Source organism: Moschus berezovskii, chromosome 21 (assembly GCF_049115385.1).
Source record: "Moschus berezovskii isolate FMDL1 chromosome 21, NW_MosBer_1.0, whole genome shotgun sequence".
NCBI classification, from domain to species: domain Eukaryota; kingdom Metazoa; phylum Chordata; class Mammalia; order Artiodactyla; family Moschidae; genus Moschus; species Moschus berezovskii.
In genome coordinates, this window is record NC_142480.1 from 9,499,164 (window position 1) to 9,516,450 (window position 17,287).

The 17,287-nt window shown below is 47.1% G+C and overlaps 1 protein-coding gene across 3 annotated transcripts in view; it reads right to left on the minus strand.

Annotated features, from left to right (window-relative positions):
- Positions 1-3,188: 3,188 nt before the first annotated feature.
- TUNAR (transmembrane neural differentiation associated intracellular calcium regulator) overlaps positions 3,189-17,287 on the minus strand; it is a 53,595-nt gene continuing 39,496 nt past the window's right edge. For 2 of the 3 annotated variants that reach the window (XM_088829769.1, XM_088829770.1), the window contains one exon: positions 3,189-5,644. In XM_088829769.1, the coding sequence (XP_088685895.1) occupies positions 5,459-5,644 (186 nt within the window). In that variant the 3' untranslated portion in view covers positions 3,189-5,458. Of the gene's footprint in view, positions 5,645-10,380; positions 10,462-17,287 lie in introns of those variants that run through there. The other variant, XM_088829771.1, reaches the window with a different exon arrangement.

Below are 17,287 nucleotides of genomic sequence, written 5' to 3' on the forward strand. Positions count from 1 at the left end.
CACGACTGAAGCGACTCAGCAGCAGCAGCAGCTACTTCCAAGTACCTTAGAACCATTCAGCTGTTACCCTTTGGCTTCCTGCCGTCTGCTGAGTGTGGGGAGTGGATGGGATGCTTTGAATGTCTGAATAGGATGTTGGGTTGTGCTGTCCTCCAGCAATTAGGTGCAGGTGACAGAGTTGATGTCCAGGATTTGGAGCCAAGTCTCTGCATACCTGGCAGGCTGCTGTCCCAGGTAGGAAGAGGCATGCTGCAGAGACATCCAATCATGCCTCTTACTTAATTTTGCATTCTTGATCATTGTCTAAAAGAAATAGAGTAAATAAGCACAATTCTTAACAATGAGTCTTGTAGTGAAGAATTTTACATTATGTGATCTTATTTCTCATGGCAACATGTAGCCCTTCTATGAAAAGCACACACCAGTTTTGTACAACTTGTTTACAAACAACAGAAAATATTAAATCTGTCCATTCCATCTGCTTCCCACAAGAGGAAAGAATCATTATGTAGTGAGTTCAGAAGGTATCCCAGTCCACAGGGGCATCTTTCTGGGTCCATCTCATATAGAGATCCTTTCTTTTGGGGGTGGGGCTACACGGCACTCCAGGAGAATCTATCAGAAGAGAAGGCAGGAATTTGCCTCCTGGAACTTTCTCTCCCCAAAGTGTGACATGATCATAGCCAGTCTGGGTTCCCAAAGTAGCTGTTGGGAAATTGTTTAAGCAGCCAATGAGATTGTCTCTATGAAAAACAGTGAAACAAGGAGGTGGGTGGGCTTTCTGGTGTTCTGCAGGCAGTTGATGGAAAAGGGAGCCCTGAGACTAAGTATGGGTGATGTCAACAGTGAGAGACGGTGAGCTGGGGCCCTGGGGCTTCGAGGGGGAGAGAGAGGGAAAAATGAACAGAGGACGGGAAAGAAGGAGAGAGAGGAGAGCGAGAGGGGAATGTGGGGGAGAAAGAGACAAGAACTGCTCCCACATTCGATACACATAGGTGTTTGTTAGAAGCAATGTAAGTTTTGATCCAGTGTTTCTTTAGTAAATGGTACTCATACCCAGGGGCTTCCCAGGCGGCACTAATGGTAAAGAACCTGCCTGCTAATGCAGGAGACTTATGCTGAGACATGGGTTCAATCCCTGGGTTGAGAAGATCCCCTGGAGGAGGGCATGGCAATCCACTCCAGTATTCTTGCCCAGAGAATCCCATGGACAGAGGAAGCTGGAGGGCTACAGTCCATGGGGTTGCGAAGAGTCAGACACAACTGAAGTGACTTAGCACACACACACACACACACACACACACACGCATGAACAATTACATGGGGGTTTAAGTGACATTCTTTGACTGCAAAGGTGACGGTAGCAGCTTCTGGAACCCAGGCCACATGACGTCATGGTCCCCAAGTGAAAGTGAAACTGTTATTCATTCAGTCGTGTCTTGGAGACCCCATGGAGCCTGCCAGTCTCCTCTCTATGGAATTCTCCAGGCAAGAATACTGGAGTGGATTGCCATTCTCTTCTCCAGGGGACCTTCTCGATTCAGGGATCGAACTCGGGTCTCTCACGTTGCAGGCAGATTCTTTACCATCTGAGCCACCAGGGAACCTTTGCTAAGTCAACTCACCTTTCCAGGTCAGTTTCTGTATCAATAAAAATGAGGTTAAAACTCCTGATGAGACTTAGGGGCTATTAGCACCCCCTGCTGACAGATGAGGAAAACTGAGGCTCACAGAGCTGGTCATATCGATCATATAAGACAGATGAAAGTCAGGCCCAGGCTGTTTCTGGCCATCGATAAGCACCTTGTGGCCCTGAACCACCAGGGGCACACTGCCATGGGTGCCTGGCCTTGCCCTGCCAGAACCCGGGCTTTCTGAGTCGCTTCCTGGGGTAGAAGTCAAAGGCATCAATTCAGCCATGTTGGCCAGACCAGCTTTGTCGTGACCTGGGAGAGGCAGGTGTAGTGGGAAGCTGTGTGATGTGATTGGACTGGCCCAAAGACTCCAGCAGAGCTCAGACTCACTGCCTGGACGACTCAAGGTCTGTGGACGGCACAGAGGTTCAGGCAGGTCTGATTCTGCTGGTTTCCAGCTGTGTGACCTTGGGAAAGTCGATCAGCCTTTTTGACCCTTTCTCCTCATCTTCTAGGGCTTCCCAGGTGGCTCAGTGGTAAAGAGTCAGCCTGCCAATGCAGGAGATGTGGGTTTGATCCTTGGGTAGGGAAGATCCCCTGGAGGAGGGCATGGCAACCCACTCCAGAATTCTTGCCTGGGAAATCCCATGGACAGAGGAGCCTGGCGGGTTACAGACTGTGGGGTCGCAAAGAGTCAGACACGACAGAGTGAGTGAACAGACATACTTCATCTTGTGAGACGGGGTAGGCAAGGACATCTCTCGGGCTGCTGTGAGGGTCCCTAAGGATGGGTGGGAAGTATCAGCCCTCGGGCTGGTCGTTTGCATTGTTGCTATTCGTGCCAAGGCTGGGCTCAGCATACTAAGCCCCAGGGCCACCAGCTGCCTCCCCATCACATCCCCACGAGACACCTTGAGATCATGGAGGAAACTATGAGTTTGCCCAGTCCGCGTTCTCGAGCTTTGCTAAATAAGGGCAGAGATGAAAGACTCTCTGTACAGGAGAGTGCTGCCACTTGGGTTGGCAGTCATTGAACGGGCAGCTTTATTTCCAGGCTGTGGATTAGGACAATGTAGAAGGACCATCAGGGAGCTGTTGAGAGGATCGGAAAGGCAGTTTTTCCCCTCAATAAATTTCAAATTAGTACACTTGAAAAATCACCAGGGCTTCCACAGTTCAAACAAAACAGTTTCATTGGAACAGAGTCACATTCAGTTTTGTCTGCTTAAAAAAAAAAAAAAATCAGGACATCCCTGGTGGTCCAGTGGTTAAGACTTCACTTTCTAATCCATGGGGTGCGAGTTCCATCCCTGGTTGGGGAGTTAGGATTCCCAACCGAAAAAAACAAACAAACAAAAAAACAGAAAATAGGAAAACAAGCAAAGGTAAAACAGAAACAACATTGTAACAAATTCAAAAAACTTCAAAAATGGTCCATATAAAAAAAAAACTGAAATAAAACAAAAATATATATAGGTAAAGGAATGACGTGAAGGTTTAAAAATACCAGGACGCTGGGGGGAGAAAGGACATCGGTAGATTTTTTTTGTTTCCATTGCACCTTTTATTGTTTATTCTGTTCACTGTTCAGAATTCTCACACAGTCTTTCTAGAACCACATGGAACCTGTCCCTCCCCCGACAGTCCATTATATTTCTAAGCAGCCTCCTCCTGGCGCTCCTCCTCAAGTCCTTAGGTGTACAACATTTCGCCAGGATGCAAGGAGTTCCCAGGGGTTATTTATTCTTAGGAGGGAAGGAGGGCAGGGAGCAGAGCTGGCCCTCAGCAAACCACTGGTGCGCGTCCGGCCCTAAGGGCCCCTTCCTGGCCAGTCCCTGCCTTTCCATTCCCTCTTTTCCCAGCATTTGACATCCCTCATTGGGCTAGGGAATCAGACAGCTCTGGGAATTTGCGTTCTGACTCACCACTACCAGCTACCCGACCTCAGGGAAGTTTCCCCATCTGAGTCCCCCTTTCTGCCTCTACGACGTGGGACAGAGACTCTCCAGCTCATTTCCTGTGAGCATTCAATGGCTGAAGGAATACAGGGTCTGGCACAGTGCCGAGCACACAGTACGTCCTGAACGCACATCAACTTCTGTTCCTTCTGGTGGGGAAGAGAAGACTCCTGATGAGGGCCAGGTGCTCAGGGCATCTGCTTTAAAAAGAGCCTGGTCCTTAACACAGTCCAAGAAGTGACTCTCTAAGGGTGAAATTTCAGACAGAACGCCATCAGGAGGGAGAGACCTGCCGGTGATCTGGACATATTCAGCTCCACCGAGGCAGCCTGCTGCTTCTTTTGCCCACAGGCAAGGCTGGCGCTGGCAGAAGGAACACTAGCCCTCTTTCTAAGGCCATGCCGCTGCAGCCAGTGAAAGGCCCATCTCAGGGAGGCAGGAGAGCAGGGCACATTCTTCCTGATTCAACTGTCCCTGCCGGGGGTAAGTAGCTTCATGTGGGTGTAAACCAGGAGCTTGAAGAAATGTAGCAATCTTTCAGGGTGACCGTTGCATCCCCTTCTGGTGCTCTTGAAAAGGCACCTGTTGCAGGGGTGTCCTCCCAGCCTGAAACAGCCAGGTGAGCGCTTATGGGGGGGGTAGTCCGAGTGTCATTTACACCCCCACCTACTTTGCAAAGGCTCCCAGGAGGCTAACTAAGGGAATTACACACCTAATGCTGAGCTTTCCCCACCTTGTCCTCCCCACCCATCTTTCATGGCACGTGGCCATTAAAATAAAATCTCGTTGACAAACGGTTGCAAGAATGAAATAACGCTGCCAATGAGAAGCCGAATACTCCATCCTATAGTTGATCCACAGATGTAACCGTGCCCTTCATCCATGGTATTCCTTGTAAAAACAATTTTAAAGCTGATCTACATCACTCAGCCCTGTTCATGCATAATTCTCAGTAAGGATATGGTACATCCAAAGTCCACATGCCCACGACCATTTTACATCTCCGGTATAACAACAAAAAGTCGCTCAGTGGACAATCTTAAAACATGCACCAACCAAAATCACAGCTGGTCTTACGGGAAAATGTCCTCCAGACCGAAAAGCACGAGAGGAAATGATTCCAGGTGAGAGAACGAGGACTAGAGCGATTGCACAACAGAACAACTGCAGTCTAAGGCAGACACAGCAGGGAAAACCAAGGAAAGCCGTATGGATCCAGGAGCGCCTCTCCAAATATTTGGTTCATGCTAAAAAATAGAGCACATTTATTAAAAATATATATTTATAAACCTTGATATGAACAGATACACACATCAAGCCAATGAAAAAAAAAGAAAAAATAAGTTATCTCCCCAGTATCAAATAGTTAGACACTTTTGATGAATGGGATGCTTGTCAAGGATTGTCCCTGTGGTTTTTTGGTACCAAACAGTTCATCGAGTTAGGAGGAAACACGTGTCCTGGGAGACAGGCCGAGAGCTGTGTCTGCTGTGAGCTGCATTCACCCCTGTTCCTCTTTTTGAACACGTGACATCCATCAGCGACCTGGGATAACCCATCTCTGCACCCATCCACTCCCTGATGGTGTCAAAGGGCGGTCTTCCAAGCGTCCTTTCAGGTCCCCTGCCAACAACGCTGAGTTCCTTGCTGTGTGAATGAGTTTTGGTGGGTTCATTGTGCTTTAGTGTCTGCTCCTCGCAGCAGGATTGGTTGACTTTGGTGACCCTTTATCAAGTTCGAAGGTGCATCTGATGGAGTGTGTGTCGGTCAAGGACGCTTGTTGGCGCGGCGTCTGGTCACTCATCTGCCAACACACAGGACTCCTGTCTTTTGGCCATCCTGAGGCCTGAGGACCCGCTGGGCCATTCACAGAGTGGTGTAGATGTACACAAATATGATGACAACCAGGTTCAGAATGGTCCCAATAATCCCCAGCATCGCCAAGACACTCTCTTCTTTACTCTCTTTTTCCTGGCCTCCTCTGTCTTCGTCATTTCCACTCGTGATTACCATCTTGGTGGCAAATGTCTTTATCTTCCTCCCCAGACTAACCTGCGATTGGAAAGAGGCAGCACAAAGAAATGAGAGTTTATAAGCATCCTCTCCAAAGCCTGGCAGACTGGGCGGGGGAGTGATGTCATGTCTGGGGGACTAGGGTGGGCCCGAAAAATCTCTCATGGAGAAAACCTTGGGATGCACTGCTCTTGGCCATGGAGAAATGGCAGAGCATGGCTGATCAGTTTCAAGGATGAAGATCGTGATATTGGCATAAGGAGCTCAGCCCTGGGGTTCAGCTTGGCCGCGACCCATTCTACTGGGATTTTTAGTCCTTTTCCTTGAAGCAGAGACAGACAGCTGCACAGTCATCCAACAAAGGCACGTGGGCTCTCCCACAGCAGCGGGAATTTAGCACATGTCCACGTACGAGATGCCACCCTCGACAAGTACAGTCCTGCACATTCATGAAGTGGGTAGGAGGGCGTCGTGGTCACACTGCTTTAAACACTGGCCACCCTGTGAACAAGGTGACCAAACCTAGGGACAGCAATTTACTGAGACCAGAGAGGATGGAAAGAGGGGAGGGGGAGAGCATCGTAAGAAACCCACATCACCGCCAGCTGGAGCACACACTTTGGTAAAATCATTCTGGAAAGTTCCTTGGCATTACCCAGAGAAGCAAAGAGATATTCCCCAGCCGGGCTGAGCACCTGACCTCCTAGGTGTTCATCTAAGAGAAATCCCTGTACCTGTGAACCTGGAGACGGTGACAGAAATGCTCCTATGAGCTTCAGCTGGGAAGGTAGAGGACTAGAAGTTACCCAAACAGGCAGCAAGAGTGGAAGAGACGGACACGCGGCTCCTACGATGGACATGTCCACACCAAAGAATATGACACGGCAGTGAAATGAACGCACAGCGGCTACACGAGGCTGTGTGGATGAGCACAGCACCCCCATCTCGGATGAAGAAGCGTGGTGCAGAGAACACCCACAGCACGTGTCAATTCATACTCAAACAGGGCACATCAAACAAGGATATTTAGCGACACATACTTTGGTGTCTAAAATGAGAGAGAATGACCAACAGAATTCAGGAAGGTGGCTACTTGTAGGAAAGGACAGAGCGGGAATCCCCCCCGGAGGAGCCCCGGAGACCTTCAATATACTGGTCACTTTCCATTTGTGAGGCTGTGCGGGAAGCACATGGGAGTTCGTTTCGTATCTTTATCCTTTCAACTGTTTCAGAGATTGCCTGACATATATGACATATTTTGCAATAACTAAGATATTTCTGGGCTTCCCTGGTGGCTCAGAGGTTAAAGCATCTGCCTCCAATGCGGGAGACCCGGGGTTCGATCCCTGGATCGGGAAGATCCCCTGGAGAAGGAAACGGTAACCCACTCCAGTATTCTTGCTTGGGGAATCCCATGGACGGAGAAGCCTGGTAGGCTACAGTCCACGGGGTCGCAAAGAGTCGGACACGACTGAGCGACTGAACTGAACTGAACTGAAGATATTTCTATTTATTCTTCAAAATCATAAATATGACCATTCAGGAGGCCTGGTGGGCAGCTGAAGCCTTCTTTTCCACTGATGACTAATCCCAACAATGTTGGGGGGAAAAATGACCAATGTGTATGAGGTGGCAACAGTCTGTCTTACTTGATGAGATTAGACAGACACCAGGCCAGGGCTCCTGGCCGCACCTCTTCTATTAGAGAGCTGTATCTTTTCGAGCTAGAAAACTTTTCAGGCTCCAGAGTAGTGACAATTAATTTTCTCTGTCAACTTGACTGAGTCTTGGATCCCGGGGTGCCAAGACATTTTTCAAACATGATTCTGGATGTATCTGTGAGGGTGGTTGCTGGATGAGATTGACATTGGAATCAGCGGACTGAGCAAAGCAGACTGCCTTCCCCAGTGTGGGTGGGCCTCATCTAAGCAGTCGAAGGCCTGAATAGCAAAAAAGGGCTGAGTGAGAAGGAACTCCTCCTGCCCGACTGCCTTTGAGCTGGGACATCAGCTGTTTTCTGCTTTTGCATCCAAACGGAAACCTAGGCTCTTCCTGGGTATTGAGCCTGCCAGCCTTCAGACTGAAATGAAACCATCCGCTCTCCGGAGTCTCCTGGTTGCTGACTCGTTCTGCAGATCCCCAGACTTGGGGGTCTCCATAATGACATGGGGCTTCCCGGGTGGCACTAGGGGTAAAGAACCTGCCTGCCAATGCAGGTTAGACGGAACAGACGCAGATTCGATCCCTGGGTCAGGAAGATCCCCTGGAGGAGGGCATGGCAACCCTCTCTGGTATTCTTGCCTGGAGAATCGCACGGACAGAGAAGCCTGGTGGTCCAGAGCGTTGCACAGAGTTGGACATGACTGAAGTGACTTAGCACACATAATGGTATGAGCCAATTTCTTAGAACAATCCTCTATCTATCTTTCTGTCTCTGCCTCTCTCTCAGTGGTTCTGCTTCTCTGAAGAACCCTTGACAAGTCAGTTCAGGGGTCGAAGGATATCTCAGGACAAACACATGAGAAGAATCACAAAAAGGACTCCAGCGGGGCAGAGAGGGCGGCTGCCAGGTCAAACGCCTGCATGCCTCTTCCCTCCTCTGGGCACACGAACCCCCAAAAGGGCCAGGTCACACCTTGGGAATCTAGTCTGGACTCAGGACACAGCGTATGTGGATTGATCTCCGTGTGAAGGAAAGACCCACAGTGAAGACCAAGGGAACTGACGCAACAGGCATATGCGCACAAATGAACAATGTGTGCCTTAAAGGGAAGTCTCATTCCCTTCACAACTCTGGTTTACTTGACAGACTCAGAGTGGGTTCCTGCCACCCTAAAGTGGTCAGGGCAAGACTTCATCTTTGCAGAGCTATCCACTCTGTCCTAGCCAACAGACTGAAACTTCTTGGAATAACATCTGTATACAGGATGCAATTTCTAATTAAAATTGTTTTTTAAATGAAAAAAGTAGCTTTGGCCAGGCAAAGCTTCTAGGCTGGATATGTTTGGTTTTCTTTCTTTTTCTTCCCAGTACAGTTTTCTTAATGATGTGTGATACACAAACGGAAAGGTGCAGAAGCTTTAAACACACTTGATGAGTGTTCATACCTGTTAGCTGTCACCAACATCAAGAAACAGAACCTTCAAGGAGGCTCCCTATTCCATTCAACCCTTTTCTTCCTTCTTCCTGAAAACTATTACCTTGCTTTCTAACACCCTAGGCTAGTCTTGCCTGTTTGTGGGTTTTATGGAAACAGAACCATACGGGATGTCCTCTTCTGAGTCTTTCCCCCTTCAATGTTATGCTGTGTGTAGCTGTAGCTCATCCATTCTCATTGTGAACAGTGGTCCATGATACAAGCAGCCCCACCATGCATGCATTTATTTCACTGCTGATGGGCATGTGGGTTGCTTTCAGTTTGAGGTCACGGTGCTGTTCTGAACATTCTTTTACATTTCTGCCGGCAAACACACATACGCACTTCCCCAATGTTTTAAATGAAAATTTTCACATACAGAAAAAAAAAAGTTATACTGAGCACCCATACACTCAGCAACTAAATGTCACCATTAGCATGTTACTATACTTGCTTTTAGTCACTCACCTAGAGCCAGACATCCTGGAATGTAAAGTCAACTGGCCCTTAGGAAGCATCACTATGAACAAAACTAGTGGAGATGATGGAATCTCAGCTGAGCTATTTAAAATACAAAAGATGATGCTGTTCGAGTGCTACGCTCAATATATCAGCAAATTTGGAAAACTCAGCAGTGCCCACAGGATTGGAAAAGGTCGGTTTTCATTCCAATCCCAAAGAAGGGCAATGCCAAAGAATGCTCAAACTACTGTATAATTGTTTGTTCGGTTCGGTTCGTTCGTTCCGTCGCTCAGTCGTGTCCGACTCTTTGCGACCCTGTGGACTGTAGCCTACCAGGCTTCTCTGTCCATGGGATTCTCCAGGCAAGAATACTGGAGTGGGTTACCGTTTCCTTCTCCAGAGGATCTTCCCGACCCAGGGATCAAACCCGGGTCTCCCGCATTGGCGGCAGACGCATTAACCTCTGAGCCACCAGGGAAGCCCCACTATACAATTGTAGTCATTTCAAATGATGGCAAGGGTATGCTAAAAATCTTTCAAGCTAGGCTTCAGCAGTACGTGAACTGAAAACTTCCAGATATACAAGCTGGGTTTCAAAGAGGCAGAGGAACCAGAGATAAAAATGCCAACATTTGCTGGACCATGGAGAAAACAAGGGAGTTGCAGAAAGCCATTTACTTCTGTTTCATTGACTACAATAAAAGTCTTTGAATATATGGATCACAACACACTGTGGAAAATCTTTAAAAGATCGAAGTAACAGACCACCTTACCTGCCTCCTTAGAAAACAGTATGCAGCTCAAGAAGCAACAGTTAGAACCGGACATGGAACAACAGATTGGTTCAAAATTGGGAAAAGAGTAAGACAAGGCTGTATGCTGTCATCCTGCTTATTTAACTTATATGCAGAGTACATCATGTGAAATGCCAGTCTGGATAAATCACAAGCTGGAGTCAAGACTGCCAAAAGAAATATCAACAACCTCAGATAGCAGATGATACCACCCTAATGGCAGAAAGCAAAGAGGAACTAAAGAGTCTCCTAATGAAAATCAAAGAGGCGAGTGAAAAAATTTGTTTAAAACTCAACATTCAAAAAATGAAGATCATAGCATCTGGTCCCCTCACTTCATGGCAAACAAAAGAGGAAAAAGTGGAAGCAGTGACAGATTTTACCTTCTTGGGCTCCAAAATCACTGGGAACGGCGACTGCAGCCATGAAATTAAAAGACACTTGCTCCTTGGAAGAAGGAAAGTGATGGCAAACCTAGACAGTGTATTAAAATACAGAGATATCACTTTGCCGACAAAGGTCCATATAATCAAAAAGTTATGGTTTTTTGCAGTGGTAAAGAATCTGCCTGTCAATGCAGGAGACGCTGGAGATGTGGGTTTGATCCCTGGGTTGGGAAGATACCCTGGAGTAGGAAATAGCAACCCACTCCAGTATTCTTGCCTGGAAAATTCCACGGACAGAGGAGCCTGGCTGGCTATAGTCCACGGAGTTGCAAAGAGTTGGAGACGACTGAGCACACCCATCATCTTTCCAGTAGTCATGTCTGAATGCTTCAGGTGAACCATATGGAAGGCTGAGCACCGAAGAACTCATGCTTTCATACTGTGCTGTTGGAGAAGCTTTTGAGAGTCCCTTGGACTGCAAGGAGATCAAACCCATCAATCCTAAAGGAAGCCAAACCTGAGTAATCATTGGAAGGACTGATGCTGAAGCTGAAGCCCCAATACTCTGGCTACCTGATGTGAAGAGACTGGTGCTGGGAAAGATTGAGGGCAGGAGGAGAAGGGGACGGCAGAGGACGAGATGGTTGGATGGCATCACCGACTCAATGGACATGAGTATGAGAAAACTCCAGGAGATGGTGAAGGACAGGGGAGCCTGGCGTGCTGCAGTCCATGGGGCTGCAAAGAGTCAAACATGACTTACTGAGCAACAATATTTGTTTTCTCAGATACCTATCCCTGCATCTTATCCAGCCATCTTTTTTGGGGGTATATTTCAACGTAAACTGCAAATATTATCTGTGTCAGGTGCTCAGTCATGCCTGACTCTTTGTAACCCCATGGACTATGGCCCGCCAGGCACCCCTGTCCATGGGATTTTACAGGCAAGAATATAGGAGTGGGTTGCCATTTCCTTCTCCAGGCAAATATCATCCATTTAAATACTTACCTTTAAATACTGCAGCGTACATGTATTAACTAGAGTCAATGTTTGTTTGCAATGTTCTTTTGATGTAAATCTGTGCCATTTCCTATTGGCTCCATCCACCTAAGAGAAGAACTGCTAGGGTATAAGGTATAAGCGGTTGTATCCACTCACTTGTTTCTGCGTGCGAGGTTGGCCCCTTCTTTCATCTTGGTGATTCCCCGGCCTTTGCATGAGGTCACAAGAAGGCAAAGGGACATCCACTCCCTGCTCTGCCCTGGACAGACATCTACCCAAGCACCAGTTATCTCTTTCATGGGTCTCTTGTTTCTTGTAGTTTCCTGAGCCAGACTTCAAGCCCTGAGAGAGCAAGCTTTTGAATCTCCAACACCAAGCACAGGGCTTGGCATGGACCAGGCATTTGGGGAAAGTGCGCTGAAGGAATGTGTGAGTGCGTACTGCATGTTGGGGGAGAGGGGTGGGGATGAACCTGGCCATCCCCGTCTCTTCAGGGCAGGGAAAAGATCACCAAGGTCGGTCTAAAGAGACACAATTAGTGCTGCCCTTAAAACCTCAACACCCATCATCGTGGTCACTCAAGCAAAACAAAGTGCCAGTCACGGAGGCTGCTTGGTTTCAAGGCTTAATTTAGCCTCTTCCCCGAGTTAAACCCCTGAGACAGCTCTGACTCAGGAGGAAGTGGAGGAGAATAATGAGGTCGACTGTTTACTTTCTGAGGTCTCTGCAGCAAACCGAGAGCCCAGAAGAGGCCTTCTCCGACTCCCAAGAGCTGCATTCCCAAAGTCTGCCTCCAAGGGGCTTGAGTCATCAGCCTGAATCTCCCCAGAGAAACCACGTTGGGAGTGCAGCTGGATTCCCAAGGGAGCCACCGAGGGTTTCCTCGGAGAGGAGTGATTGGAACACGGTTTTCCTTGGGAAAAGCTGTCTGGCCAGGGAGTGGAGGAGAATGAAAGAGGTTTGGGGAAAGATTAGCTGAAACTAGACCAAGAAGAGAGATGGGAGTGGAAAACAGAACCAAAATAAAACAGAAAGGAAACCTGGGGACTAAGCAATGTCTGACGCGAAGCCAGCTGCACAGCTATAAGTTCATTCATTAACTCCCTCCCTCATTCCTTCCTACCAGAAGCTGGAGTGGGGAGAGGGGAGTGAGAGTTAGCTGCTAAGCAGAAAGGCGTTTTTTGGGTCATGATAAAAATGTTCTAGACTTAGATTTTGGTGATGGTTTCACAACTCTGAATTGTACACTTTGAAGAGGTGAATGCGGTGGTTTGTGGATTTTATCTCAATAAAGAGGTTTATCTCAAAAAGAGAGCATTTGCAACAGTAGTGGAAATATAAATTACCTAGAAATAAATCTAATAAAAACATGCAAAAATCTTCATAAAGAAAATTAGAAAAGTTTACAGACATAAAGTCTCACCTACATAAGAAGGAGGACACACCATCTTCAAGGAGTGTGAGAGCCAACATCTAGAAAACATGAGTTCTTCCTAAGGGGATCCATATACAGAACTACTGCAGTCAAAATTCTTACAGGCCCTTCGGGGCTACCTAGCAGGCTGAGTCTAAAATGTGTACCAAAGTGCAGAGAGATAAGAACAGCCAAATTATTAAAGAAAAATAAGGAAGGGGAACTTGCCTTATAAGACATCATGAATTATTATACAGCTTTAGGAGTTAACCCTGAGAAAAATAAGTCAAAAGAACAGAAACAGAGCTATACATACGTGGACACTGCCCATCACTGGGGAGAATGGGCTTCTGGATAAACAGTGCTGGAATAATTGGGTAACCATACAGAAAAAAATCAACCAAATTCCACCAGTTCCAGGTGTATCACAGACAACTGTGCAAAGGAAAACTTAAGAACTTGTATAAGACAATGTAAGTGAATACCTTTATGGCCTTGAGGCAGAGGATACCTTATTGAGACATAACAGTTCAAACTATAAAGAAAAATAGTAATAAATTCAAAAATATTAAATTTAATACCTCTGTTTATAAAAAATGTCATAAAGTTAAGCCATAATCTGGGATATACATATACACACACATATGTGTATGTGTCTATCATATACATACTATATACACTGTATATCATACTTATCATGTTAGTGTCATGCCAGTAAGAAAATGATAAAACTCCCAGTAGAAAACTGGGCAAAAACCACGTTCAGGCATTCTCAAAAGTGTAAGTAACCATCGAGAAGCTAAACCTCAGTAATCAGAGAAACACAAATTAAAATACAATGAGAAAAATAAATAATAAAATACAGTGAGTTACTACCCAACAGCCATGATAGACAAGAGGTAAAAAAAAATCAGAGAAAACCATTCAGTACTGACAAAGGCTGTAAAGAAACAGGGAGGCTTGTTCACCAGCTTCGCGAGTGCTGGGGCTTTCCAGAGGGCTCAGTGCTAAAGATCCTCCTGTCAATGCAGCAGGCGCAAGAGACACGGGTTCGATCGCTGAGCCGGGAATATCCCCTGGAGAAGGAAACAGCAACCCATTCCAGTATTCCTGCCTGGAGAATTTCACGGACAGAGGAGCCTGGTGGGCTCCGTCCACGGGGCTGCAGAGAGTCAGACATGACTGAGCGACTGAGCACACGCAGAAGTACAACTTGGTCACCGTCACTTTGTAAGGTAGGGTGCTGTCATCTTCTAAAGATGGATATACTCAGAGCCTGGTGACCCACCATCCCACCTGTGGGCACATGCCTGGGAACACCTGCACCAGTGTCCCAGAGCAGCCACGAATCTTGACAGAGGGCACCGTCAGTGTCAGCAACCTGTTGGGAACAACACAAATGTCCGTCCGCAGTGGCCTGTCATACGTTCTACAAGCGAGAAAAGGAGGGACACGCTGCAGCCTGCAAGAAGAAATCGCTACTGCAACGCAGATTTAAAATGTAAGCCGCCGAAGACCACATCAAGGATATCTCCATCGCTATGAAGTCCAGAAACAGGGGAAATGGAACAAGTTGTTTAGAGACAAGAGTGAGTGAGGGAAAGTCACTGAGTCGTGTCCCCTGCGACCCCGTGGACTATACAGTCCATGGAGTTCTCCAGGCCAGAATACCGGAGTGGGCAGCCTTTCCCTTCTCCAAGGGATCTTCCCAACCCAGGGATCAAACCCGGTCTCCCACATTGCAGGCAGATTCTTTACCAGCTGACCACAACCCAGGGATCAAACCCAGGTCTCCCACATTGCAGGCAGATTCTTTACCAGCTGATCTATCACGGATAAAATTACAAAGAAAAGCAAGAGAATAATAAACCAAAAGGCCAGGGGAGTGATGACTACCAAGTAGAGAGGGGGAGTGGATGGGAATGGGGATCCCTGAAATACTGGTAATATTGCTTACGTGGGGAGGTGGGTACATGGATGCTTGTTCTTTACACCTTACATTTTCTAAATAGACTTTTGATATCCATCCAATAATTAATACAATTAATTAAAGAGTAATGATTTCAAATGAATACTTAGTAATGAAATTATAAATAAATTTATAATTCATTAAAACAACTTAAAAATAAAGATCCAAAGGGTTCTAAAGACTAGAAGTATTGAGTGTTATGTAAATATGTATGTGTAAATTCCAGGAGGAGCCCTGTGCCCTGTAACCAGGGAGGGGCCACCCTCTGCAAAGACCAAGGTGATGTTACGGAACTCTGCTCAACGTTATGTGGCAGCCTGGATGGGAGGGGAGTCTGGGGAGGATGGATATATGCATATGTATGGCTGAGTTCCCTTGCTGGTCACCTGAAACTATCACTGCTAAGTCACTTCAGTCGTCTCCGACTCTGTGCGACCCCATGGACTGCAGCCTATCAGGCTCCTCCGTCCATGGGATTTTCTAGGCAAGAGTACTGGAGTGGCTTGCCATTGCCTTCTCCCAAAACTATCACAGCATTGTTAATTGACTATATCCCAATACAAATTTAAAAAAATGAAAAGACCAAGGTGATTGTGCAAGGCAACAATACCTCAGGTTTTGAGAAAGTGATATTCAGTGGGAAGAAATGACAACGCTGCCCTCAAACGCATCTGACATCCTATCTCGGCCCTGTGGTTTACCAGCTGTGTGAGTTGGGCAAGCAGCTTCACCTCTCTCAGACTCAGTTTCCTAATCTGTAAGGTGCAGGTTAATACTCAGATTGCAGGTTAATACTCAGCCTGTAGGACTAAATAGAATGGCTGTGAATTGTCTGTTTCAAGGACTGGCAACTTCTGAGATTAAATGATGATGACGTGGATGGTGACTGGGACTTGTTCTCGTGGCCCCATGAGCCTCCTTTCCTCCAGCTAAACACCACCCACCTCTGACTGGTTCGTGCAGTCCTGCCTAATCACGATCCTGCTGCTGGAAAGACCCATCCCAAAATCACAGCATTTACAAGGGAAAGAGTACTCCAGGAAAGGTGTTCCCAGCCTGGTGGGGCCGGGCTAGCCCCTCCACCCTTCTGGGGCAGCACACCCACTAATGCTGCCCAGAACTACACTGGCTTTGGGGTCAGCACACCATGCTATGGAGCGTCATGCTACAGAGCCATGTGGACCTCTTCCTGTCCGAGGGAAGTGAGTGTTTGGAAGTCAAAGACAGGACTGAGTATTCTGTTACATTTCAGCAGGCTGACTTTTGCCCATGGAGCCACCCCGTGAGGCCATCTCAGCTTCCGGAGGACCCCTTCTACCTATCCAGTCCTTCTCCTCCATCTTCAGACCATCCACAAACTGGACGTGCACACCCTACACGCTGTTGTCTGGATGATTCATGCCCCAATTTTGGACCGGATTTCCAGGGTAATGCTAACGTGTTCGTAGCATCACAAGTCATCTGACTTCTATTGTTTGCTTTCTCCTTCTATGCATAGTTCTGTCTTTTTTGTAAGATGCTGTGAAGTCCAGCTAAGACTTCTAGGTCTACCCAGCCAGTGACCTTGCCAGAGGAAGACATGGCTGAGAGATGCAGTCCTAGGGACCCACATTGGGTCCTGGTGCCCCAGGCCCCTCAATTCACTTGCAGGGTCCCCTTCTCTACACCCAATTTTTCAGAGCTGTTTAGTAAGTCACAGATCTTCCTTCAGTTGCCACTTGGCAATCAACAGCAAACAGGAAATGAAAAATAAAAACCTCACAGGATTATGAAACATTGCACAGCAGTTTAAAATGAGGATCAAAAGACCAAGTGGCCTAAAGGCAGATGCCCCAGCTATGAGATTGGGGGAAAAAAAACCCCACAAGATATTGCAATTCAGTCCTACTTAGGATTTCAAATAATAGTTTTAAAGCCTCACTAGAACAGGAGAAAAATGCCTGGGGGGAAAATATTTTGAAATTTTCTGTCATGTAGTTGATTATGTTATTTTAGATGTGAAGAGCTGACTCACTGGAAAAGACCCTGATGCTGGGAAAGATTGAAGGCAAAAGGAGAAGAGGGCAGCAGAGGATGCGATGGTTGGATAGCATCATGGACTCAACGGACATGAATCTGAGCAAACTCCAGGAGATAGCGAAGGACAGGAAAGCTTGGAGTGCTGCGGTCCACGGGGTCACAAAGAGTCAGACACGACAGAGCAACTGAACACACGTTGTTTATATTCCCTCATATTCAAAACACATATATGTATAAATAAAACCATGAAGACTCCAAGTGCTTCTGTCTTTCTAAGAGCCTTACAAAATTCACTATACCAGTGAAAAGGACAAGGTAGGCAGCCTTCTCTGTGACCATATCTCTCTGCTGAGGGAAGGAAGTGGGGAGGGGGCTAGAATTTGAGCTGGAAAAGGGGTGTGGCAGCGTGTGGGAATGCCAAATGTTAAAAGTTCTGACAGTGTTTTTGTTCCACCAGAGATACTCAGGCCACATGGAGCTGGCTTCGGTACCCTTTAAT